Source organism: Staurois parvus, unplaced genomic scaffold, assembly GCF_062004578.1.
Source record: "Staurois parvus isolate SC_StPar_1 unplaced genomic scaffold, SC_StPar_1.0 ptg000015l, whole genome shotgun sequence".
Lineage (NCBI taxonomy): Eukaryota > Metazoa > Chordata > Amphibia > Anura > Ranidae > Staurois > Staurois parvus.
The window spans coordinates 6,854,243-6,880,374 of NW_028317811.1; the positions used below are offsets into that span (position 1 = coordinate 6,854,243).

The window sequence follows — 26,132 nt, forward strand, 5'->3', positions numbered from 1 at the left end:
TAAAAGTATTGAGGGCTGTTTGGTGTGTTCTAAACGGTGGAGGAGAGATATAAGTCTTCTGGTGGCATCGGGTGCTTGGCGGCCTGGTATGAATCCTACTTGGTCTGGATGTATTAAGTTAGGAAGATAAGGGAGTAATCTGTGAGCTATAATTTTTGCATAAAGTTTTATGTCTGTGTTGAGTAGGGAGATTGGTCTATAATTTTGGACGAATTGCGGGTCTTTGCCAGGTTTTGGGATTGTTGTTATTATTGATTGTAGCATGTCTTTGGGGAAATATTTCAGTGCTGGCAGCATGGTTAAAGAGTTTTGGATAGGTATGGTGCTAGATTAGGGGCAAAATATTTGTAAAATTCATTTGCATAACCGTCGTTTCCTGGAGATTTGTTAAGAGGGAGTGTTTTGATGATATTTTTTATTTCTGTGATAGATATCGGAGTAGATATAGCGTCAAGTTGAGATGGGGAGTTTGGTTGTGTGAAGAAATTGTATGGATGTTAGTGTTGGTTGGATAGTGTCAGGATCGTTTTTAAGATTGTATAGTTGTTCGTAATAGGTCGCAAAGGCATTAGCTATTTCTTGTGGATTTGTGGTTAAGGTATGTGTGGTTGGGTGATGAACTGAGGATATTTTGGCTTTTAGGCGTCGCTGTTTAATCATTTTGGTTAATAGGGCGTTAGCTTTGTTGCTCATGGAGTAAAATTTAGCTTTCGTTTTTTGAAGGTTGAGGTTGTATGTATAAAGTAGGAGGGATCTGAGTTTGTTTCTATCCCTGGTGAGGGAAGTAGAGGTTGAGGGGTTTGGGGATATTTTGTGTAATTCTTGTTTTGTTTTAATTGCCATGAGGAGTTTGTCTATTTGTTGGTTTCTTTGTTTAGAGATATGGGCGTTTTAGTTGAATAAGAATACCTCTCATGTATGCCTTGTAAGTGGACCATAGTATAGGTATAGAGATATCAGGTGATTCATTCATTTCAAAAAACATATTATGAGCGTCCAGTATATGTTTTCTGTGGTCTGAATTCTTCAGTATGGTTGAGTTCAATCTCCATATTCGAGGGATCGTAGAATGTTGATTGTGGTCTAGAGTGATGGAAATTGGAGCGTGGCCTGACCATGTTATGGTGCCGATCTTGGAGGAGGTGATATGTTGTAGGGTCCACTTGTCTTTGATGAAAAAGTCAATTCTGGAATAGGAGAGGTGTGCCAGAGAATAATAGGTGTAGTCTTTTTCTGTACTGTGTTGGCATCGCCATATGTCATAGAGGTCGTTGTATAGAATGCGATGAAAAGTATGTTTTAAAGGAGCGTTTACTGGAAAAAGAGTCCAGGAGTGGGTTGTTTATTATGTTGAAGTCTCCTCCTAACAGTAGCCTGCCTTGTTTCTGGGTAGAGATGATTAAGATTAGTTTGTTGGAGTTGGTTGGTATTTGGACCATAAATGTTGACCAGGGTATATAGGATTTCGTTGATCTTGCATATCAAAATATGGTAGCGGCCTTGTGAATCTGCTCATTCCGAGATATATTGGAATTGGAGGGAGTCTCTTATAGCGGTGATGACGCCGTTCTTTTTCTTGGAGTTGGTTGCCATATATATCGATGAGAAGTGGTGTAAGTTTAATTGGGAATTTTGGTGGAGGCAAAGTGGGATTCTTGGAGGAATAGAACATCCGTTTGCAAAGAGCGAGCTTCTTTTTGCAGTAGAGATCTCTTGTAAGGAGAGTTAAGGCCCCGGACAAAGATGATATGCTAATCATATTGCTGGATGTATACGGGTTGCATGGAGTAGAAGAGATGATTCGTAAGTTGTGGAAAAAAAATGGATATTTCTTTGTCGGGACTGTAAAGCTTCCATAGAGAAGTAGTGAACTTGATATGTTCGCTGGTTTGAGGAGGTTATTTCTGCTTGTAATAGAGGTGTTTGAGGGAAAGGAGGGGTTGATTTGAGCGACTGGTGGTATGAGGTGGGTAGGGGGTTAAAAAGGACTTGTGGAAAATACAAGTAACATGTGTAGCAGATGTTGCTACTGTAAAACGGGGGAACAGAAACATACATGACTCAAGAAAGGAGTCATGATGAAAAACTTGAAGTTTAGAAATGTTCCGTCTGCCAGCCTTTAGTGGTTTTGAGGTGATAGCCAGTGTGTTGGGTAGTAAATGGTGTTAGGGATTATTGGTTCAGGACCATTCTGCACCCATTTGTTGTGGTCGGGTTGAAGTGGATTGGTGGGAGTCCACTCGTAGGATGTTCCATGTCTTCAGGAGTTCTATGCCTGCTTCTAGGGTTTTGACCGTGTAGAGCCTTCCTTGATGCTTAACGATGAGCTTCATGGGGAAACACCATTGGTAGCCGATTCCATGGTTCTGCAGCGCTTTAGTTATGGTAATAACTTTCTTGCGGTTGAGAAGTGTAGCTTTGGATAGATCTGCGAATAGTTTGATATTCACCCGAGATGCCGGAAATGAGGTAGGGTTTCTAGCAGCCGTCATGATTTTTTTCTTTCACATGGTAGAAGTGCACACGCACTAGGATATCTGTAGGTATTGCAGCCGGTAGGAACAATGGTTTTGGTATCGTGTGTGCACGATCTATGGCAAGCTCCATGTCTGTTAGAGAAGGGATGAGGTGCTTCATGTATTGCTGGATGTAAGGGACTATGTCGCCTGTAGTGATAGATTCCAGTATTCTGCGGAATTTAATATTGTTGCGCCTGGAGCGGTCTTCTAGGTCAGCCAATTTTAGGTTAATTTGTTCTATGTCAGCTCCGTGGCCTGTGTGTGCGTCTATGAGGTCATTGTGTGCCGTGAACATTTCCCCCGTTTTGTTCTCAATATGGCGGATGAGTCGGTCCTGATTCTGTACCTCGGATGAGATTTGCGATATAGTTGCTGTCAGGTTGTCATGTAGTGTTTGTCTGAGGGATAGTAGCATACTCTTCTTTGAGATTTAAGTGATAGGATGATCAGAAGCAGGAAAGTTTTCAATTAAAGATGGAGTAGAATTAGCAGTAATTGTATGAGGATAGGAAGGTTGCAGGTCAGAAACAGATTGTATGTCCATTCTGGATCTGGACTTAGCAGGACTGCTTGTAGAAGGAGACGGGTGGAGAGGACTCACCCTGGTCTCCTGGGTATAGTGGTGCCTTGAGCCTGGGGTCTGTGGTCTGAGCTGTATCTCCCTCTGCTTGTGTGAGGAGACTGTCTGCTGAGGAGCCAGCGCCATCTTGGATGCAGGAGCTGAGAGTAGGGAAGAAGCTCGTCAGCTTCCCTGGCTGCCCTGGTGATCTGCGGCGCCGGGGCATGATCCGGAGGGTGGCAGGAGCCTGTGTAACACCTTATGTATCTGGGGAGAGGCTTCGGTATCCCTGTGTCTAGTGTGAGCCGCGGTTAGGCTGACGGCGGGACGGAGCTCTTACTCACGAGCTGTCATCCCCGACCCGGCCGTGCATGCGCCCCCATTTAGTTTAATTCTGACTCTGTTCAAGATACACTGCTAATAACGTGCCCTTAGGCGTAGTACACATGATCAGAAAATCTTACGAAAAAAATGCTTTCGAAGCGATCGTACGATAATCTGATCGTTCGTAGACAGCTTTTGTCCGAAATGATTCGAAGAGACAAGCACGCAAATTTTTCTCGTACAATACCAATTTTCATTTAATCAGAACAGTTTCTGTACAGAAATACAATACAAATACATTACATCACTTCCAATTTTTTATTCTGTCATACAAGAATTTTTTAACTTTAGTAACCTCTTCATTTTCAATATGAGACTAGCATGCAAAAAAATGGATGATCATTCGTCTGATATGATCAGCGTGTGTACGGGGCTTTATGCAGCTTTCCAAAACTATTCCTTGCATTACTGTGATCTTATAAAACAAATCTGGTTCAGTGAAATGTGTTTAATAATGTTTTTCTTCATTATTTATTCTTGTTTTAGTTAATGGATTTACAATTGAGTGACAGCAACTTCCGTCGACATATCTTGGTGCAGTACCTTATATTGTTCCAGTACTTAAAAGGCCAAGTAAAGTTTAAGAGGTAATTTATGAATTGATTTACTAAGTGTATAGACTGGTTCTTTTGGAAAAAAAAGTAAAAGCCAAGCAAAGTGACCAGAACGGTGTTGTGTTTTGTTTTTTTTTAAATTGTATTATTATCAAATACCAGAAATCATATCTGTTGTTTACAACGCCCTTTGTAATTTGAAATCGGCCACATTTTGACTTGCAGTTGTGGGGTGGCAAAATGTGTGGTTGAGACGGGTTTCTGTCGCCTTTCAACTGCCCTCCCCCCTTAAGCCGCAGAGGGGGATGTTTACATGCCATGGTCACAATGCTTCGCTTCGTGACCATGGCTAAGTTGAACCGACATGTAGCAACTGACAAACAGCAGACCCACCAAACGCTTCACATTCAAATCAATGAGGTTGCAGTGTGATTGTTGGCAAAAATGGGGTAAAACGAGCATTGAGGAGGCATTGCATCGCTTCCTAACCACTTGTCAGTAGCCTCTGGAGCATGGTGCAGAGGTGGATCATGCTTCAGAGGCGAAGGAGATTTAGACTCGCGTCTAAATCTTCCCAGAGAGTAAAATTGTAGTTCTAAGTGAAGTAAATTGCTTCAATGTTGCGGATCGTAACCACTTGCCCTCCAGAAGGTTTTACCTCTTCATGACCAGTTTTACTATTCAGCACTGCGCTACTTTAACTGGCAATTGCTCGGTCATGCAACACTGTAAACAAATGAAACTTATTTTTTTCACAGAAATAGAGCTTTCTTTTGGAGGTATTTGATCACCACTGGGTTTTTTATTTTTTATTATGTAAACAAAAAAACATGGTTAGCACTTCCGCCTGGCAGTACTAGGGTCGTTGGTTCGAATCCCAGCCACAGCACCACCTGCCTGGAGTTTGCATGTTCTCCCTGTGCCTGCGTGGGTTTCCTCCAGGTAGTCCGGTTTCCTCCCACACTCCAAAGACATGCTGGTAGGTGAATTGGATCCTGTCTAAATTGGCCCTAGTATGTGTATGTATGAATGTAAGTTAGGGACCTTAGATTGTACGCCCCTTGAGGGTTAGGGACTGATGTGAATGTACAATATATATATATGTGTAAAGCACTGCGCATGTTGACGGCGCTATATAAGTACCTGAAATAAATAAAAATTACATTTCTTCATAAATTTAGGCCAAAATGTATTCTGCTACATGTCTTTGGTTAAACAAAAATCCTAATAAGTGTTGATTAATTGGTTTAATTATAACATCTGCAAACTTTGGCATGTATATTTGAAAATTGATCAATACTGATGGTCTCTTTTCTTGAGGCCCTAAAATGCAAGGACAGTACAAATACATCCCTATATGACCCCTTTTTGGAAAGTAGACAATCTGAAGTATTTAGTAAAAGGTATGACAAGTTTTTTGAAGTTGTAATTTTTTTGTCGCAATTTTTTTGGAAAATTAAGAAATTAAGTTTTTTGGGTTTTTTTTTCTTGTTTTGTTTTTGTACATACTGTCACCAGCGTCGTCATATGGCTGGTGTTGCGATAATCAGGGATACTGACTGGTGACACAAAAAAAAATTAAATAAGGCTTTATCCAATTTTTAAAAGCTTAATTTTTTTTAACAGCCTGTCATCAGAGTAGTTCACTTTTGCCATATTGACGCTACTACTCTTGGTGGGATGATCAGGTTTTTTTTTTGTTCTTTTTATACACTTTGGTGTTGGTAATAATCACTGTAACAGCAATGCTTTGAACTGTTTTGAATGAGTTTCATTCATATCAGCTGTGCTTAGTATTGTGATCACTTGGTACAGGGCAGCTGTGATTAGCCCACTGTACAATATGATAGCTGTGGGCCAACCACAGCATCACAATGCTAATCACACTTGTTCTGAATGAAACCCATTCATAACAGTTGTGTTGATGGTGAGATCATGTGATCACTATGTAATCACGTGACATCCCAACTGCTCAAAGTGGCTGGTTACCACGATCCGCAATCTGACTTGTCCGGTGGACACAGTGGTTGTGGGAGCGGCATGTCAGTGCTCATGTTGCTTAGCTTGCCTAGGCCACCTTCCCGCAGTATATGTACTTTTAAAGTCCTGTGTTCAGTTTTTATGTGTGTCTGTATTCACTTTATCCTAATTTTTATATGTTCCTGATATCTTGCTTATCACATGCAATTTCTTTTGTATCTCAGCTCTAACTATGTGCTGCTAGATGAGCAGTCTCTTTGGATTGAAGATACCACCAAGCTTGTTCATCAGGTACATAGTGGAAGACTGTTACTGCTGTGCTCACCTTTATTGTGAAAGACCAAAATGGTCTAATTTGTTTTCCTTATTGTAGTTACTATGTGAGATTCCCCCTGATGGAGAGAAGTTTTCAAAAATGGTGGAGGTATGCCATATCACATAGTACTATTGTGGTGGATGCAGAATGATCACAATATTAAACTTACCTTCTGAAACCTTTTATTTAGCACATACTAAACACAGAGGAGAACTGGAATTCATGGAAAAATGAAGGCTGCCCAAGTTTCGTGAAAGAGAGGTAATACATTGCTTTTATGTGTATGTGTTATTGCTCTGTTTTCACTACATTACTTATTTACTTATTTTTGCTTTCAGTTTTTTTTTTTTGTGCACAAGCATTTTGATGTATATAGTTTGTATACTGCAGAATCTCACCTTCAGTTTTGGGGACTACTGAAGTTGGCCAACATTGGTGTGCATAGTGCCCTATTCTGTGCAAGAGCAGCCTTTGTATCCCTAGTAATATTGGAGTGCCATGTACTCACAGAGAAAGTGTGGTAAAGAGATAAGAGCACTGCTCTATTTGCATAATAGACATTCAAATGAATGTTAGAGAAACCTATAGAAGAGGTCAAAATAGGACACACTGGAAGGGTCATAACATTAATATTTGAGAGTCACATGCCCACTGATCACATTTCCCACAAAGTTATTACCAGAGAGCCTTTCCCTCCCCTCTGGAGGGGGTGTGGGGCACACCCTGAATCATATAAATGGTCAGCAATGTGAATGGTCAACAAAGACAATAAAAAATACATTTCCTAACCCTGTTCTTCTAAAGAAGCTGTATGTGTGAAGGCTTTGAGAAAGACTCCTGTTGGTGTCAAGAAAGGTGAACCTCTGAACTACTAATATGCATACTGTATACAGCAAGTGTTTATACACCTGTGGAAAGCCTACTCAGGGTGTAAATTGTAATATACTGTACATGATATGTTCCTGGCTAGGACATAGAATGTATATTTTAACAAGCATTGTGAATAAATAATGAAGTATATATAATGTTAGCATTTTGGTCTTCTATGTATGTAGGGTTAGAAATTCTGAAGGACCCTCTGCACACTTGTATTCCCTTTCCAGCAGACTTTGCAATAAAGAATAGGAATATTTAGTTCACACATATTACAATACATGTTTAAGCTGGCCAACTGCATCAAAGTGCTGAGCACAGGCATATCTTGTTTGTTTTTATGTATGTAGGGGGTACAGTGCCACAAAATAGCCCATGATTGGTCAGACATAATGATGTGTTAGAAAAAAATTTAAACACACAAAGAAAACCTGAAAATTGAGTTTTTGACCATATGTTTTCTTTTTAATGCAGACAACAAGACAGCAAACCACTGAAACTAGCAAAAAAACGTCCAGCCCCTGAGGAGTTTCTGGGCAAAGGTTCAAATAAAAAGATCTTAATGGGAAAGTAAGATCCCTGATTCTCACATCTTTATATACAAACACAAAATTTAACCTGTCACCTAGTGGCACCCTAGTGGGTATTCTTATATATAGGTCTCATTTGCTACATACGAAGGCTTTCAAGGGTATCCCTATTATGTGTTTGAAGAATTTTGGTCTTTAAATTACTTTTTATTTTTCTTCTTTTTTTTTTTATACCTTTTTTATTAGATTTTCTTTAAAAAAAAAAAATACATTACAAAACATCCATAAACTCTTATTACGTCATATACGTACACTTTATCCCCATTTCCTTCCCAAAACACCTCTGTCCAATTTCGTCTTATCCTGTCTTTCCCCTCCTATTGATCTAGTCATGTATATAGATCTCTTTAACCATTTAAATTCTCTGGTTGGTCTATAAATTACTCATGCTGTCACTTGATAAAATCTGCTAATATCTAGGGCAGTTTTTTTTCTGTACAATGAGAAGGGGCATCAGTAAGTGATGGTGTTGAGAAGACTAGGTGATTATTTCATAATTATGCTAGGAAGTCTTATTCTGTTATCCCACATTGCTAGCAAACTAGCAGTAATATTATAAATGGGAATTAATTAACCACTTCTGACCAGAGCATATCATTACAGTGATGAATTAACCCGACTGTGGAATCTTTGTCCAGACAACATAGAGGCATGCAAATCAGAAAGCAGGTAAGCCCGGAAATGTTTGTGATATATTACTGTAACGCAGTGTGTAGCATCTGATTATATTTATTTAAACCTTTAAAGCAGTAGTAAAGACCATATGATATGTATTATATAGTCTATATTAGCAGCTTGGGATTTGGGTGGATACAGGTGATCATATTTAAGTCAGGAATTGATGTTGAGGAACACTGTGTTTCCTCGGGCAAAGGGGGCGGGGGGGGGGGGGGTGTTAAATGGTAGGTACATGGAATGGAAGAAGGTGATTCCTTATGGGGGCAAGTTTAAAGCTGGACCAAATCCTAAGATGTTGTGTGTTTTTATTTTTTTTTTTCTCCTGGTCTAATGTGAAGAACAGCTATGAGTTTGCCTGGTGGAACAAGTGGCAGAGCACTCTGTCAAAGGGGGATGTTTAAGCAGAACTAGCCATACAATAGTTTTGCCTGAACTCAGATCCTGCACCTTAAAAGTGTGCATGTGTCCCCTAGCTGTGAATGTGGGCAAGTGGCCGAAGAGAGCCTGGGACTGTTGGGTAAATATTTTACAGTTTGACAGTACATGTTAGATTAGTGGTAGGGCAGTAAGAAAGCTGTAAAATGGTTTGGGTTGGGTAAAAAAAAGTGACACTAACCGATCCCCGTATTCTCCAACAATAATCCATACATATTCACTGTTTAATGGTCCTGTAATATATTTTTCATGAAATAATTTCTAATTGTGTTTGTAACGTCCTCCAGAACCTCTCCTTTTCCCTCTCACTTCCATTCTTTTGTAATGGGCAGTGCACATTAGTTGTGGTCATGTGCATTGCTTTATGCACACTGCAGGTCTCTTATCCATAGTCCCATGTCCATGAATAGAATTCTTTTTAAAGCAGAGTTTAGTGTCACTTTAACATTGTGGAGCAAAGAGGACATTCCTTGAATGGAGACAGTCATACCTGTCGTAGCCCGATTTTAAATCCTCATTATTAACAGTGTTTTCCATTGTGTTTTAGAGAGTTTATGCCAACGCTGGAACAGTTTTTTGAAGAGGCCATTGAACAGGCAGATCCTGAAAACATGGTAGAAAACGAATACAAGTATGTTGAAGACAAATGGTCACTAAAACACATTGCATTAAACTGGGTGGTAGGATATGGAGGCATTGTGGAATGTATTTGTAATCACAGTGGGATTCTACAGAACAGGATTGCTACTTTGACTGGTAGCAGGGAGGTACTGTATTGTAATGTATGATGTCCGATTAGCAGATGCAGCTTGCAGGGTTAAAGTTGTGCCATAGTATTAATGATGACCTGCAGGCTTAATGGTTTCTTCAGATACAGGGCATCCATAAAATATTCAGACCTTGGTGTACTCAAAGATGTCGTGGTGTCCACGGTATCAACTGATTGGATAGATCAAGATTTTCTTCACTGACTCACTTTTTGCTTTGGGACAGTTCGCATCACTGCTATTCTTTTCTTGGACTGTTCGGTTTCATTAATGTGTATTAGCCCTGGATTTCTTTTCATGCATTAGTATTATTACTACATTATACTTTATTTTCTGAAATATGAGCCCCTGTAGAATAATTGTTTACAAACTATTGAATAGATATAAATTCTACAAAGTTCATGACAATGTACAAAAGAGAAAATACATCATACAAATCTGTCAAAGTTAAAACTATTTAGAAGCACAGTGGAAGTACTTAGAACAGCAAGTTTGTCATAGCAACGTGTCTGACAAATAGGTTACACTGTTCAACAGGTAAAAAGTTTTGGGCATAAAATTAGCTAATCTTACATAATTTTGGGGTGCTGAAAACGAAAATGACCCTAAAAAATGTTGATTGGCTCTAGTTTCCATGATATATTCACCCATCTAATGACGTAAGCCATTCAAAATTATGATGCAACTTCAGCTGCATATTGCGCAATTGATACTGGTGACCAATAGAAAATTGCATGTATACTGAGATGATGCAATATTAGCCTTTAATTGCATCACTTCACTGCATAAAAGCTGCAGTATCTGTAGCTGATTGTCGTTCGACAGCGTCTTTACATTTCGTTTTATGCTTATATAGGCTACTCAGTAATGCCTCGAACTTGTGTGAATAAAGCAGATAATTTCTGCTATATCTGCGGTGAAATAACTTTTATCTCACAAAAAAGGAGGATAACAGGAATGATTAAGAAAGCCTACAACTTGTATTTTGGCTGCAAGATAGGAGACCAGGACAAGAGCTGGGCACCACATATATGCTGCAATTCTTGTGGGACAGCACTGGAGCAATGGTTGAATGGAAAAAAGGCATCTATGCCTTTCGCTGTGCCAATGATTTGGAGAGAGCCAACAGATCATGTTAGTAATTGTTACTTTTGTATGGTGCCTCCAATTGTAAAAGAGCTAAATAAGAAGAAAAAGTTATCTGTGCACTATCCAAATATTCCATCGGCAATACGTCCAGTTCCTCATGGAGAGGGGCTACCAATTCCTAAAGCACCAGAATCCTTCGTGGTTGAGTCAAGTGAGGAAGAACCTGAAGCGTGTAGTCACGTGCAGTTGTAAGAGATAGCCCTTTCCTCGAATACAAGAGAAAAGCCAAGAGAAGCAAAAACCGACACAAACTGAAGACAAAACTAGTGAGAATCCTAAGTATTAAAATGATTCAACTTAGCTTATGGCTATAATTTTTCTTGGTAATCCTATGCAATATATTATGCCATTTAGGCTTTGTTATGTAGTCAATATCACTTGCTTTATATTTGTGGAAAGACATCTATCTATATAATTATTGTGCATTATGTAGTCATTATGCCTATAGTAGAAAACTTTCCGTTTACAGAAAAACTAGAGCCAATTGACAAATTTCATTGTTATATTTGAACTCAGAATGTGAAATTCATTAAGAAATGGATCCTTTTGTTTCCAAAACTGGCAAAAAATAAAAATTTGTTGAACGGTGTTACCAGAGAAGCTCCAAAAGGCACTTCTCTAATAAACTGTAATATAGAGGGCATGTACAGAGAGGGGAAAAATCAATTGTGTTATATTTATGCTACCATTTATTACAACTCCAGTTTTAAAGAAAAAGTTGTGACGCTTTTTAAAATCTACATAAAAAACAATGCAATGATTTGCACATCTCATAAACCCATATAAATATTTGTGAGACGTATTGCTGTCATCAAGTTCAAAATGACATGATATGTTTTCTATTGTGAATCAAATATGGGTTTATGGGATTTGCAAATCATTGCATTCAGTTTTTATGTAGAATTTACACATCGTCCCAGTTTTTGGGGAATTGGGGTTGCAAATCTATGTTTTCAGTAAGAATGCACTCCGCTTATTTTTAGTGCACACAAATAGAATAAAATCCCCCAATTTGTGATAAAATATAAATGTGAAGTTATGTCGAGTAAATGGATGCCAGATATGTCAAACTTCAAAATTGTGTGTATCTGCAAAATGGCAAAAAACTATGGTCTCCAAAATTGTCCATAGACGCTTTAAAAGCCTTTACAGATCTTTAGCATTTACATTGAATGATTGCCATAATATATTTTAATATTGGCATTGATGTTTTTCCACAATCAATAAGGCTTCATACTGGGACCTCCTAATGGTAATTTCATATTTTTTTTTTATTTCAGCTGCCTTTAATATGGCTTCACACTGCCTTTAATATGGCTTCACACAGCTCCATACGTGGAGAGATTTTAAGGGAGTGTGACTGGGACTGTTTCTGCTACCTGTATTCACCTTAGTAAATGTAATATCTGAATTCCACCAGTTGATGATTTGTATTAATACGTTTTTTGTTTTTTTTTCACAGAGTAGTGAACAACTCAAATTATGGCTGGAGGGCATTGAGACTATTGGCTCGTAGAAGTCCTCACTTTTTCCAACCTACCAATCAACAGTTTAGGAGTTTACCAGAATATCTGGAGAATATGGTGATTAAGTTAGCCAAGGAATTGCCAGTAAGCAGTTTTTCTTCTATTCTTAGTATAAGGTGGAAGCTGTATGTCCACAAGTGTTTCTTTCAGTAGCAATGCGTGGGCTGGCATTTTGTTTTTAGCAGATTTTGCAACTACTTTCATGGATTACTTTATATAGGGGGAACACTGTAGTGAAATAACACTTGTAAGAGTATTTCCATTTATTATTATGCATTGTTTATCAGGAATTGTGTGGGTTTTATTAACGGCACTGCATCACTTTAACTGACAATTGTGCGATCATGCAATGCTGCACCCAAATGAAATTTACGTCCTTTCCCCCCCCACGAATTGAGCTTTCTTTTGGTGGTATTTGATCGCCTGTGCGGTTTTTAATTTTTTGCGCCATAAAAAAAAAAGACCAACAGTTTTGAGAGAAAAAAAACAATATTTTTTACTTTTTGCTATTAAACATGTCCAGTAAAGAAAAAATTTAAAAAAATCAAATTTCGGCATAAATTTAAGCCAAAATATATTCTGCTACATGTCTTTGTTAAAAAAAAAACTAGTAATGGTGGCGATCAGCTACTTATAGTGGGACTGCGGCAGACATTCTGACACTGGGGGGAACTGACTTGGTGTCACTAACATCATCAGTGAGAACAATACCGTGATCAGTGCTAAAAAAAAAAAAGCACTGACACTGTACTAATGGCACTGGGCAGGAAGTGGTTAACATGAGGGGTGATCAAAGAGTTAACTATGTGCAGGGAGTATTTTACTAGGGGGCAGTGTGTTGGTGCTTCACTGTAAGCACACTGCTCTGGATGGCTGTGCTGTGCATGGGTAGGGGGGGCGCACGGCCCCTACCCGGAAATGCTAAATCGTGTGTGTGTGTATATATATATATATATATATATATATATATTTATATGTGTGATTTTGCGCATCTGTGCCACCCTGTAGCCGTATTTCTGCTATAGGGCGGTCGGGAAGCGGCTAAAGGATCATTCTAACGGAGTGTAAATTTTATGTTGAGTGCCTGTGCTCTGTTTGAGTGGAGCTGTATTCATAATGCAGTGAACCGTGTTCCAGCAGTCCTGTACAGTGTACACTGGGAGCTACATATTGTCAGTGTTCAGGAGGACTCACAGTAGGTAAATAGAAAAGTAAGCGCGCTACAATAAGTAAAAGTAATAAATAGCCTTCAAATATTCAATTATTTTTGTTTTTTTACCTTTTATATAAAACTTGTGCTCTCACCATATGGATACTACTCAGTCTGTTTTATTTTTAGCCCCCATCAGAGGAAATAAAAACAGGAGAGGACGAAGATGAGGATGATGAAGACAATGAATCTTTATTAAAGGAAAACAATGAAAGTAAGTGTAGCATTACTTCTAACTACTTGCAATTGCTTCTCCTTTCACAAATCCCAGACCGCTCATTTTTATGACTATTTGTTTTTAGGACTGTTCGTACCTGCAAGTAAAGTGCAAGCAGTGATCATTAGAGGCCTGTTTGTTACAGAAAGGTGTTTCCTCTGTACCCTGGTGTATAAGGTCCTTTGTGTCCTGCATTTGCAGTGTACAATTTATTGCCAATAGTTAATGATTGTTGATAAATCGGAGACACTGAGCCACATCAACAAACTCACCCTCAAAAATTCTTGAACACCTTTTCAGAAGCATACACTGTGTCTGCAACAAGTGGAGGAGATTGGTGATATTAAAGGATAAGTTCACCTTTTAGACAAAAATAATGAATGCACATTTTTTTGCAGGTAAAAAAATGTGCATTTATTATTTTTGTCTACAAGAGCCTGGGAAGCATTGCATTATTTTTACACTGTCCCTTTAATTTTTTTTAATCACTTTTAATACTATCACAGGGAATGCAAATATCCCCTATAACTTCAATGGGCATTGTCATATATTCTTTTTTGAGAAATCTGGGGAATATCAGACTCTGTGTTTAGATGATTTCCCTATTTACAAATGGCGCTGTTTATATCCTGCGAAACTGAAGTGATGAAATGCTCGTAGCTTCCGATTTCTTAAGACTATACAGATGATTGGCACCATTCCAGTCTCCAATCAGCTCTATGGTCAGCTGTCCGCTACAGACACAACATCTTCTTTGGGGTGTCTTTTGGGTTGGGGTACCAGGAATGGCATCAGGAAAATGCCTCTCATGCAATCGGCTAACTGCATCTGGTTTGGGGGTTTGGGCACAGCACCTTCTGGATACAAAAGGGCCTTGATATCTTCCTGGAATTTTAGGAATGATCCACTTTGACCAGTTGCTTTGTAAAGCACAAAAGCATTATATAGAACCAATTGAAATAAACAGACACTTTTTTGTACCAGCGTCTGGCTTTTTGGAAAACTAAGTACGGCTTCATCATCTGGTCGTTGAAGTCCACTCCTCCCATGTTAAGGTTATAGTCGTGGACACAGAGGGGCTTCTCAACAACACCAGTGGCAATTTGGATGGTCGTGTCTGCGTGAATGGAAGACAGGACGAAAACATCCCGTTTATCCTTCCACTTCACTGTGAGCAATTCCTCATTTCTCAAGCAGGCTTTTTCTCCCTTTCTAAGACTGTTATTTACAAGCCGTTGGGGGAAGCCCTGGCGATTACATCACACGGTGCCACATGAGCCAATTCCAAGATTGTACAAATGTCTAAATAGCGGCACGCTTGAATAAAAATTGTCCACATATAAGTGGTACCCCATATGGAAAAAGGATGACCCCCAAGTCCCAAACTGTCTTGCCACTGCTCCCCACATAGTCTGGGCATCCAGGGGGCTCCACTTGACTATCTTTTCCCTCGTAAATCCAAAACTTATTTGTATAGCCTGTTGCCTTCTCACAGGTCTTATACATCTTCATCCCATATCTGGCACGCTTGCCAGGGAGAAAGTGTTTCAATGCAAGGTGGCCAAAAAAATTAATGAGGGACTCATCAACGCAGATGTTTTGCTGAGGAGTATAGACATCTGCAAATTGTTGGTAAGGTTGATTTACAAGGGGCTGAACTTTATGGAGCCGGTCAAATTCAGGGTCACCCCAAGGACAACAGAATGTGTTGTCATTGAAAAGCATAAAATGCATTATACTCTCATATCTATGCCTGGCCATGGCATCAGAGAACACGGGCATATGATGAATCGGGTCTTTGGACCAATACAACCGCAATATTATTTTTATTTTTTTTTTTTTAGTAATGGCCATGTTGAGGGTTATTCCCCAAAAAACGTAAAATTTCGGAAACCGTAATGGGTTTCCATGCGAATGGTCTGGCAAGGTTTGAATTTGGGTTGGCGGCGATAAACTGTTGTGCATATAAATTGCTTTGATCTACAATCAATGCATATTGTGAAAAACAGCTCCAAAAAATCATGGGGAGTATTTAAATTAGTTGTTTCCACCTGGATTCTGGGTTGGGCAATGAATGGGGGAAGTACGGGTGCTGCAGAATTTGTGGGCTGCCAGTCGGGATTTGCAAGCACATCCGGAAGGCTACTAGTGGCTGTACGGGTCTGTGTGTGAATTCATGGTGGCTGCAGGACACTATTTGTGCTAGCCAGCTTGTACTGCACTTATGGGACTCGCCACGTCACTACTGCAGTGCTGGTATGTGAAAGACCAGGATGTACTAGGCTGCTGGTGCTTGCAAGTTCACCAAAAGTTAGAGCAGCACTAGTACTGGCACTCTGCTATATGAGAGCCATCATGCATTTGTAACCTCTTCCCCATCATCTGAGCTACCTGTCAGGATGCCACTGCTGTCTACAGGTTCGTATTCTGAGGCTGATTGTGTCAGTGAGTCTTCCCCTTCGCTCTCATCTGACATGCTCAGAATCCTGTAGGCCTCTTCACTAGAGTACTTTTCCATTGACATTTTGGCTCATGGGAAAAAGAGCACCTGGCTGTCAGGGACTGCTTGAACTGCTACAAAAAAATTTACCGGCAAGTGCTAACAGAGACCAGGCCTGATTCTGCGAACACTGCGGTTTTGTGTTCAATGTATCAAGTGACTGTGACCTACTGGCACTGCACTTGCTGGGGGAGAAATGGGGGGGTAAGCGCAGGGGCTAAACGCAGGTGCCGCAGCTGATCCCGCTAACGCTTCGTTTTTGGGGACGCTATACTAAGCAATGGAGGTTTATTGTGTATGTGAGCTTGTTCTTGGCAATCAAGGGATTAAATGTGATTTACTGGTGTAATGACGGGCAATCTGACGCTATCTGGGAGGGACGCTAACACTATTTGACACTAATGCGGTGATGAGCAAAAAATCTGTACACTGTACTAATGACACTGGTGACAGGGCAGTGAAGTGTTCTAACTGTGAGAAGCGTGCTCCTTTTACTCACGTGTCTTGATTCTTCTCTCTCTGGGACGGAATGTTCCCAGAGAGAGAAGATGTCATCATTTCCTGTACCTGTGTAACTGTAAACACAGGTACAGGAAGATCCCTGATAGGACAGGGATCGATCATCCGACTTAGGCTAACCATCACTGGCCTAAATCGGATGATTGATCCCTCAGGGATCAAATCATGGCAAAAACTGTGGGAGTGCGAATCACGTATACAGTCAGGTCCATAAATATTGGGACATCGACACAATGCTAACATTTTTGGCTCTATACACCACCACAATGGATTTGAAATGAAACAAACAAGATGTGCTTTAACTGCAGACTGTCAGCTTTAATTTGAGGGTATTTACATCCAAATCAGGTGAACGGTGTAGGAATTACAAGTTTTGCATATGTGCCTTCCACTTGTTAAGGGACCAAAAGTAATGGGACAGAATAATAATCATAAATCAAACTTTCACTTTTTAATACTTGGTTGCAAATCCTTTGCAGTCAATTACAGCCTGAAGTCTGGAACGCATAGACATCACCAGACGCTGGGTTTCATCCCTGGTGATGCTCTGCCAGGCCTCTACTGCAACTGTCTTCAGTTCCTGCTTGTTCTTGGGGCATTTTCCCTTCAGTTTTGTCTTCAGCAAGTGAAATGCATGCTCAATCGGATTCAGGTCAGGTGATTGACTTGGCCATTGCATAACATTCTACTTCTTTCCCTTAAACTCTTTGGTTGCTTTTGCAGTATGCTTTGGGTCATCGTCCATCTGCACTGTGAAGCGGCGTCCAATGAGTTCTGAAGCATTTGGCTGAATATGAGCAGATAATATTGCCCGAAACACTTCAGAATTCATCCTGCTGCTTTTGTCAGCAGTCACATCATCAATAAATACAAGAGAACCAGTTCCATTGCCCACGCCATGACACTAGCACCACCATGCTTCACTGATCAGGTGTATTTGTCTCATCTGTCCATAGGATGTTGTTCCAGAACTGTGAAGGCTTTTTTAGATGTCGTTTGGCAAACTCTAATCTGGTCTTCCTGTTTTTGAGGCTCACCAATGGTTTACATCTTGTGGTGAACCCTCTGTATTCACTCTGGTGAAGTCTTCTCTTGATTGTTGACTTTGACACACATACACCTACCTCCTGGAGAGTGTTCTTGATCTGGCCAACTGTTGTGAAGGGTGTTTTCTTCACCAGGGAAAGAATTCTTCATTCATCCACCACAGTTGTTTTCCGTGGTCTTCCGGGTCGTTTGGTGTTGCTGAGCTCACCGGTGCGTTCCTTCCTTTTAAGAATGTTCCAAACAGTTGTTTTGGCCACACCTAATGTTTTTGCTATCTCTCTGATGGGTTCGTTTTGTTTTTTCAGCCTAATGATGGCTTGCTTCACTGATAGTGACAGCTCTCTGGATCTCATCTTGAGAGTTGACAGCAACAGATTGCAAATGCACATAGCACACTTGAAATGAACTCTGGACCTTTTATCTGCTCATTGTAATTGGGATAATGAGGGAATAACACACACCTGGCCATGGAACAGCTGAGAAGCCTATTGTCCCATTACTTTTGGTCCCTTAACAAGTGGGAGGCACATATGCAAACTGTTGTAATTCCTACACCGTTCACCTGATTTGGATGTAAATACCCTCAAATTAAAGCTGACAGTCTGCAGTTAAAGCACATCTTGTTTGTTTCATTTCAAATCCATTGTGGTGGTGTATAGAGCCAAAAATGTTAGAATTGTGTCGATTTCCCAATATTTATGGACCTGACTGTATATGCATGATTTTGCGCACCCATGCCGCCCTGTAGCCCTATAGGGTGGCTCGGAAACGGTTAAATACCAACTTCAGGTACAAAGAAATATCAATCCACGAACTGTCAGTGCCATCCAGAAAAAAAACTTTCCTATAAATCAGAAAACCCACACAGTTGGCCTTGGAACTTTGTATATTCTAGTAAAGCCAAGCCCCTGATTCAGTGCAGACTTTTCCTTTTGTTACAGTGTGTGCATTTAGATGAGCCTGCAGTATGCTCATAGACAGGCCAGTGCCTGAATTGGACTAGACACTACCCTGCAGTCATCCAGGTTAATTTGGCCCGTTTGAAGGTTATGGCTATGGAGTAGGTTTAAAAAGAACTTGTCAGGACAGAATACTAGAAACTGCTGTTGTTGCTCATTTTAATGGTATGGAATCCAGTCATTATGTTTGGCCCTAAAGTGATATTAGAGCATGGGTGTTAAACTGGTGGCCCTCCAACTGTTGCCAAACTACAAGTCCCACGAGGCGTTGCAAGATTGACCGTTACAAGCATGACTCCCAAAGGCAGAGGTATGATGGGACTTGTAGTTTCGCAACAGCTGGAGGGCCGCCAGTTTGACACCCCTGTATTAGAGGCTATTTTTATAATAAAAAAGGTTTTGCTTGTCTGTTCTATACAACAATATTACTTAGAACAGACCCATACCGCCTCTTTAGCAGTCCCCTGCTGATGCTATCTGCTTACTCTTTCTCCGAGTGCCCCTTTAGTAAGCCGGGTTGTAGGGTAAGTGTTTAGCAATGGGAGGGGACCAGTTAGTAGGACATTTTTACCTTCATGCAGGGAATGCATTAAGGTAAACTTTTGACTTTAGAACCACTTTAACTACGTAGTGAATCCCTGACCCAGGGAAAGTATTGAGTTCATTATTTCCTATGTCATGGGCTGTTTGCTTGTTCTGGATAACTGATTTGTCATGTTTGGCTGGAGTGCACCTGTTAAAGATGGCTATGTTCAGCCTGTTTTGTTTGAGACCTATTGTTTATTCTATGCTATGTTTATTTGAAGATGCAGAATGAACTTTCAGACCTGTCAATTGAATGTATTTCCAATCAAAACCTAACTATGATTGAATCTACTCCCACCTTCATCCTAAGCCTAGTTTATCTGCCGTGTAAAAGGAAAGCTGTCTATCCTTAAGGCGCTCTGATCCAGTCACATTCACCAGATCCGACTTCAGTGTAGAAGAGAGATCAGCAACATCGACTGCAAACCTGGACGATGACATCACCAACAGGTTTACTGTGTGGCAGTGGACATTGAAGCTGGCACTGGGAATCAATGATGTGACTATTGTGATTACAGACTTCTTTCCTTCTACAGGGTAGATAGAATAGGCTTAGAATGGGGGTAAGAGTAGTTTTACTTTAGGTAGGTTTTGACTGGAATTACACTTTAAAAGCAACCAAGTTGCTGCCGTGTTAAAACATATTCCATATAGCTGTCACCTTATCGTCCCTATACATAGCTGCACAAGTTAATCTACAGTGAGGAACAGAAGTATTTGAACACCCTGCGATTTTGCAAGTTCTGCCACTTAGAAATCATGGAGGGGTCTGAAATTCACATTGTAGGTGCATTCCCACTCTGAGAGACAGAATTTAAAAAAACTATTTCAGGAAATCACATTGTATGATTTTTAAAGAATTTGTCTTGCACTGCTGAATATAAGTATTTGAACACCTAAGAAACAGCAAGAATTCTGGCTCTCAAAGACCTGTTCCTGTGCCTTTAAAAAGTTCACCTCTACTCCACTCATTAATCTTACTTAGTAGCACCTGTCTGAGCTCTTTAAAGACACCTGTCCACCCCACAGTCAGTCAGACGCCAACTACTACCATGGGCAAGACTAAAGAGCTGTCAAAAGACACCAGAGACAAAATTGTGGACCTACACAAGGCTGGAAAGGGCTACGGGGCAATTGCCAAGTAGCTTGGTGAAAATAGATCAACTGTTGGAGCAATTGTTAGAAAATGGAAGAGGCTAAAGATGACTGTCAGTTTCCCTCGGACTGGGGCTCCATGCAAGATCTCACCTCGTGGGGTATCACTGATGATAAGAAAGGTGAGGAATCAGCCCAGAACTACAAGGGAGGAGCTGGTCAATGACATGAAGAGAGCTGGGACCACAGTTTCAATGGTCATTGTCGGTAGAACACTAAGCCGTCATGGTTTCAAATCATGCATTGCACAGAAGGTTCCCCTGCTCAAGTCATCACATGTCCAGGCCCGTCTGAAGTTTGCCAATGACCATCTGGATGATCCAGAGGAGGCATGGAAGAAAGTCATGTGGTCAGATGAGCCCAAAGTAGAACTTTTAGGTCTAAACTTCACTCATCGTGTTTGGAGGAAAAAGAAGGATGAGTTGCATCCCAAGAACACCATCCCTACTGTGAAGCATGGGGGTGGTAACATCATGCTTTGGGGGTGCTTTTCTGCGAAGGGAACAGGGCGACTGCACTGTATTAAGGAGAGGATGAATTGGGCCATTTATTGTGTGATTTTGAGCAACAACCTCCTTCCCTCAGTCAGAGCATTGAAGATGGGTCGTGGCTGGGTCTTCCAACATGGCAACGACCCGAAGCACACAGCCAGGATAAACAAGGAGTGGCTCCGTAAGAAGCATATCAAGGTTCTGGAGTGGCCTAGCCAGTCTCCAGACCTAAATCCAATAGAACATCTTTGGAGGGAGCTGAAACTCCGTGTTGCTCAGCGACAGCCCCGAAACCTGACAGATCTAGAGGAGATCTGTGTGGAGTGGGCCAAAATCCCTGTTGCAGTGTGTGCAAACCTGGTCAAGAACTACAGGAAACGTTTGACCTCAATATTTGGTACAGAAGCCTTTGTTTGCAAATACAAACACTGATTTTCTCAGGTGTTCAAATACTTATGTTCAGCAGTGCAATACAAATAAATTCTTTTAAAAAAATTCATGAAATCACATTGTATGATTTTTAAATTCTGTCAGAGTGGGAATGCACCTACAATGTGAATTTCAGACCCCTTCATGATTTCTAAATGGGAGAACTTGCAAAATCGCAGGGTGTTCAAATACTTCTGTTCCTCACTGTATTAACTTATTCATTTAATGATTCATTTATTTTTATATCGCATTTTTGGTGATGTTTAGGTACGTATGAAACCTTTTGATGCAAAAATGTGTACTCTGAACTAATTTGCAGGTCCAGAAGTCCAGCAACAGAATCCAGTCTCTGGGGAGCTGATAGAAGCACTTGCCAGCAAGCTTGGAGAGCACTGGAAAACACTGGCCCCTTACTTAGAAATAAAAGACTCAGACATTAAGGTTATTGAATCGGATAGTGAAGATGTTAAAATGAGGGCAAAATTGTTACTGGTCGCCTGGCAAGATCGGGAAGGAGCTCGTGCTACCACTGAGAATCTTATTTCCGCTTTGAATCAGGCTCATTTAAATGAACTGGCAGAAAACCTAGCCAGTGATGCAGAAAATTGCACATGATCTAGCAAGGGAAATATACTTTGTAGGAGTCAGGTATTTTATCGCATTTCCTAGCTGGTACCACTGTCATGTAACACATTGCTGTGCAATGCCTTTTCCTTGCTACCAGCATGCAAGACTTTTTAGTTGGAAACATTTTTTTGTGATATGTTTGTATGAACATGTAATATTAATAATAATAATTAAAAAAAAAAAAAAACTGCCTAGCTTGGTTAATGTGTTTTTCCTTCAAAACTTGCCTGTATACGAACTTACAAAACAGGATTTTTGTACTTGCTGTGAAATTTTTTTTGGCGTACATTGAGGGGCACGGGTAGCTTGTTACCTTATGGCCCTCCAGCTGTTGAAGTACTACAAGTCCCATCATGCCTCTAGGAGTCTTGCCTGTGGCTGTGAGTTTTGCAAAGGCCTCATGGGACTTGCATTTCCTCAACACCTGGAGACCCCTAGAATCTAGCATGGCTCAATTTTATACTTGGACAAAATGGTGCTGCTCACAGCCTCCTGCATACCGTCTCACAGGCACTCTGTGGTCCAAGGGTCTTAAATTGCATATCCTGTTCCATGCACCATAGCAATACAAAGCCCTGGGCAGCACTCTGTGCATCAACTATGTCTCAAAGTGAAAGTAAACTCTTCAGCTACACTCCTGCCCATGGACCACGCCCCTCTGATGTATCTCACTTTCTTTGGGCCAAATTGTAGAGGTACTACTATGATTAAACCAATCAGGATGAAATGTGTTAAAAGATCATAGCCAATGAGCACGGACTGTAGCTGAAACTTTCACTTTGAGACATGGTTAATATACACTTCGGGTCGGCAAGCTATCGACTGCCAGGAGCCGGCAGGTTGACCACGATCATGGCTCTGCCCCCCCCCCCCCCCCCCTGCTGCTCTCATGTCTGCAGAACAGAGAGTGAGAGGTAGCATAGTGCTGGGTGGGGGTGGGAACTGCCTCAGTGATTGGTTGCTAGGACACAGCACTGCATTTTGAGGCCTCAGTACTGACGGAGTTCCCAAAATGCCAGGACAGTACCTATATACCCCAAATGACCCTTTTTGGAAAGCAAACGGTCCAAAGTATTTAGTAATGCGCATGGCAAGATTATTGAAGTTGTAATTTTTAGAAAATGAAGACAGGGTTTTTTGTTTTTTTTTTTTTGAGATCATGACATCTTCTGCCAGAGCACAGTGGTAATAAATTGGTGATGCAATTGGTAAATATGTGAGTTTGATATATATAGAAGTCTCCTTGGTGAAGGGAGGTGATAATGTATTTGGTAGAGTCCATGCAGAATTTTAGAACACAGAGCTTTGAGATCCAGAATGGGGTGAAGGCCATTTCGGGGCTTCGGATTGCTGAAAAGGTAAAACTCCTGGAACTGTTCTGCCACAGGAACTTGGGTGAAGACACCTTAATCCAGAACAAAGAGAGCTTGATTGAGATTTGTTGATATGTGTAGTAATACAGGCAGGTTAGAAACCTAGGAAGGTGTGAGGAGTGAACCTCCAGGACGTGGAGGTCAAGTAAGTGGAGGGGAAAAAAAACCACCTGATACTTACAAGTAACAATATTCATGAGAATCTTTCAGGACAGCTACTTGAGATGATTGGCTCAGCTCCCATAATTTTACAAGCAGAAATAGATTATGAAGCCCCTCCCCTTCAGTTTTTATAAGCAAAGAACTAATGTATGCAAGGGGAATTTTTAGGTAAAAATGCTACAATTTCAAACATCATCCCTTTTAAAACAAAAACATCTGGGTGGGAATATAGAATCTGTCCCTGAAGAGCCTCAGAAATACTGAGGCCATTAAGTGTAACCATGGTTTTTCCCAAATCATCTTACAGGACAGCTATTTGAGAGGATACACTAGTAAACATACCTTGGTGGAGTTAATGCATGCAACACCTTTCTTCTAAAACTCTGGCTGGACATTTCCAAATGGTAGCACTTCCCAGTCTTGAGGACCATACTGCAGTCTCAGATTTCTTCTCATGTAGCCACCAACCTTGATGAGTGAGCTCTAATTGTAGCAGGTAAAACCAGAACAGAACTAATGAATGCTAAAATGGTATCTTTAATCCATCAAGCCATGGTCCTCAAGGAGTCAATAAGCCACAGCTGGGACCACTATACAAGAGTAGAAGTTGAATAGATCTTTGTCAATCTAATCTTTGGAGAAGTCCAAAGGGTCACCAACTGCACCTTAAGGTACTGAGCAATAGCCATAATGGGATTAACTCCAGACAGGCGTTAAACATGGATTAAGGAGGATGTAAACCCCCCTTTCTGCACATCCTTTTTTCTTGAGACTCCTCCTCTCAGCCTCCAGGACATTAGACAGAAAGGCCAAGAATTCAGATGAAATACTGGTCTCTGTAATAATAAATTTGGACAATTCTGTAGAATCCAGGGAGAACCAACTGCCAGAGACTAATCATAGGGCTATCAAAATGTATTCGGCTTGGTCCTGGATTATATTTCTAATCACTAGGGCTAGGCAATTATAGCGTGAGAAAGCATATCTAAACCTGAAACTCCTCTTTAATGCAGACCATAGACGGGTGCTGTGCTTGGCCTTTTACCACATCATGTGATCAGCCGTGTTCATAGGAGACAGGGATCGCATTCTAAGAGGACGTCATATGACACCCTCGCCGAACTGGACAACTGCACTGTAGCTGTCGTTCTGCTATAGCGCGGTTGGCAAGTGGTTTTAAAAAAAAAAAAATAAAGAGAGTAGAAAAGCCTTGCTAAGAGCCCAATAACCCAAAACAATCACAACGTACTTGGTGTTGACCTATCTACTCTGCCCTACCGTAGCAAAAGGAACTACTGTAGCATGCGCAGCTCACTGTCCAAATTCGGCAATGCCAAAATCTTACTGAACTCCCGCGTGTGCGGGAGTGACATCCCCATGCAGGCGCTGTCAGATCTGGATGTCAGCGGCTGGGAAGGGAGCAGCAGGACACCGGAGCCGAATATAGTTCCGCTTTAAGGGCAGAGGAGACATCTAGGGTCTAATAGACCCCAGATGTCTCAGTAAAGAGAACCTGTCACTGCTGATTGTTGTCACAAGGAAATGTTTACATTCCCTGTGACAGCAATAAAAGTGATAAACCAACCAATCATTAGACCGATAATGGTATTTCTGGGAACTTTCCAGGACGGCACACCTGACAGATGAAAGGCTCCTCCCTACAGGAAACACAATCAATTGACAGCTGTTATAAGTCCCCACCCTTCCCCTTGACCCTCAGTTTGTAGTAAAGTAACTCTGGAAATCGGTCCACAAAGCAAATAACTCCACATAGATACCACTTACTGTTTTAGGAGTTTTCCCCCACTTAACATGGTGGAAAGTAGGCCTGCTGTCCTGGAAGGTTCCCAGAAATCCCATTACCAGCAAATCAAATTGTTGGTTTTCTCCTATCATCTTCCAGGATGGCACACCTGAGAGGATAATCGAGTAACCGCAGGCCTACCATAGGATGGGACCAATGCCTGCAAGATCCTCTAGGCAATGCAAGGTCCTGCTTTGAGTGTACCTTCACTATGTAACAGGTGATGAAAGTATCTTGGCTGTATCTTATGGCTGATCTGCCAATCTGCTCCACTGATGTCCTGCCTTCTCCACCCAGATGCCAGATCTAGTGGAGTGTGCTCTTACTCTTAAAGCTGATGTAATCAGAAAAAACTAATTTTGTAGGTTAGAGAGGTCAGCTGTCTAAACCATCTAGCAATCATGGCCTTTTCTGCCTGTAACCACGTCTTAGGAGTAAAGGGGTAGTTATGTGAAACAAGGACACTACTTTGGGGAAACAGAGATCCTACTTAACGCTACTCTGTCCAGACAAAAGATTTTGTAAAGGCTCCCTTTGTGGGACCAACCTTTTTTTTTTTCTGGTATATTTGTCTCCATCCCAAGGGCAAAGCATGCAAGAGAGATATTCCTGTAGGGAGGAGCCTCTCATCTCAGGTGTGCATTCCTGGAAGAAGAAAATTTTTTAGAGACTGTAAATAAAAAAAGAAAATCATAGCACTCTTGCCCCCAGCAGCATTCCTAAG

At 40.9% G+C, this 26,132-nt stretch overlaps 1 protein-coding gene across 1 annotated transcript in view; it reads left to right on the forward strand.

The window, feature by feature from the left end:
• The window catches only part of THOC1 (THO complex subunit 1), a 52,065-nt gene extending 29,805 nt beyond the window's left edge, over nucleotides 1-22,260 (forward strand). The window contains exons 12-21 of the mRNA XM_089678301.1: nucleotides 3,949-4,049; nucleotides 6,221-6,287; nucleotides 6,370-6,420; nucleotides 6,503-6,573; nucleotides 7,660-7,755; nucleotides 8,379-8,444; nucleotides 9,436-9,519; nucleotides 12,267-12,414; nucleotides 13,670-13,754; nucleotides 21,762-22,260. Coding sequence (XP_089534427.1) covers nucleotides 3,949-4,049; nucleotides 6,221-6,287; nucleotides 6,370-6,420; nucleotides 6,503-6,573; nucleotides 7,660-7,755; nucleotides 8,379-8,444; nucleotides 9,436-9,519; nucleotides 12,267-12,414; nucleotides 13,670-13,754; nucleotides 21,762-22,057 — 1,065 coding nt within the window. The 3' untranslated portion in view covers nucleotides 22,058-22,260. The remainder of the gene's footprint in view (nucleotides 1-3,948; nucleotides 4,050-6,220; nucleotides 6,288-6,369; nucleotides 6,421-6,502; nucleotides 6,574-7,659; nucleotides 7,756-8,378; nucleotides 8,445-9,435; nucleotides 9,520-12,266; nucleotides 12,415-13,669; nucleotides 13,755-21,761) is intronic.
• The last annotated feature ends 3,872 nt before the right edge of the window (nucleotides 22,261-26,132 follow it).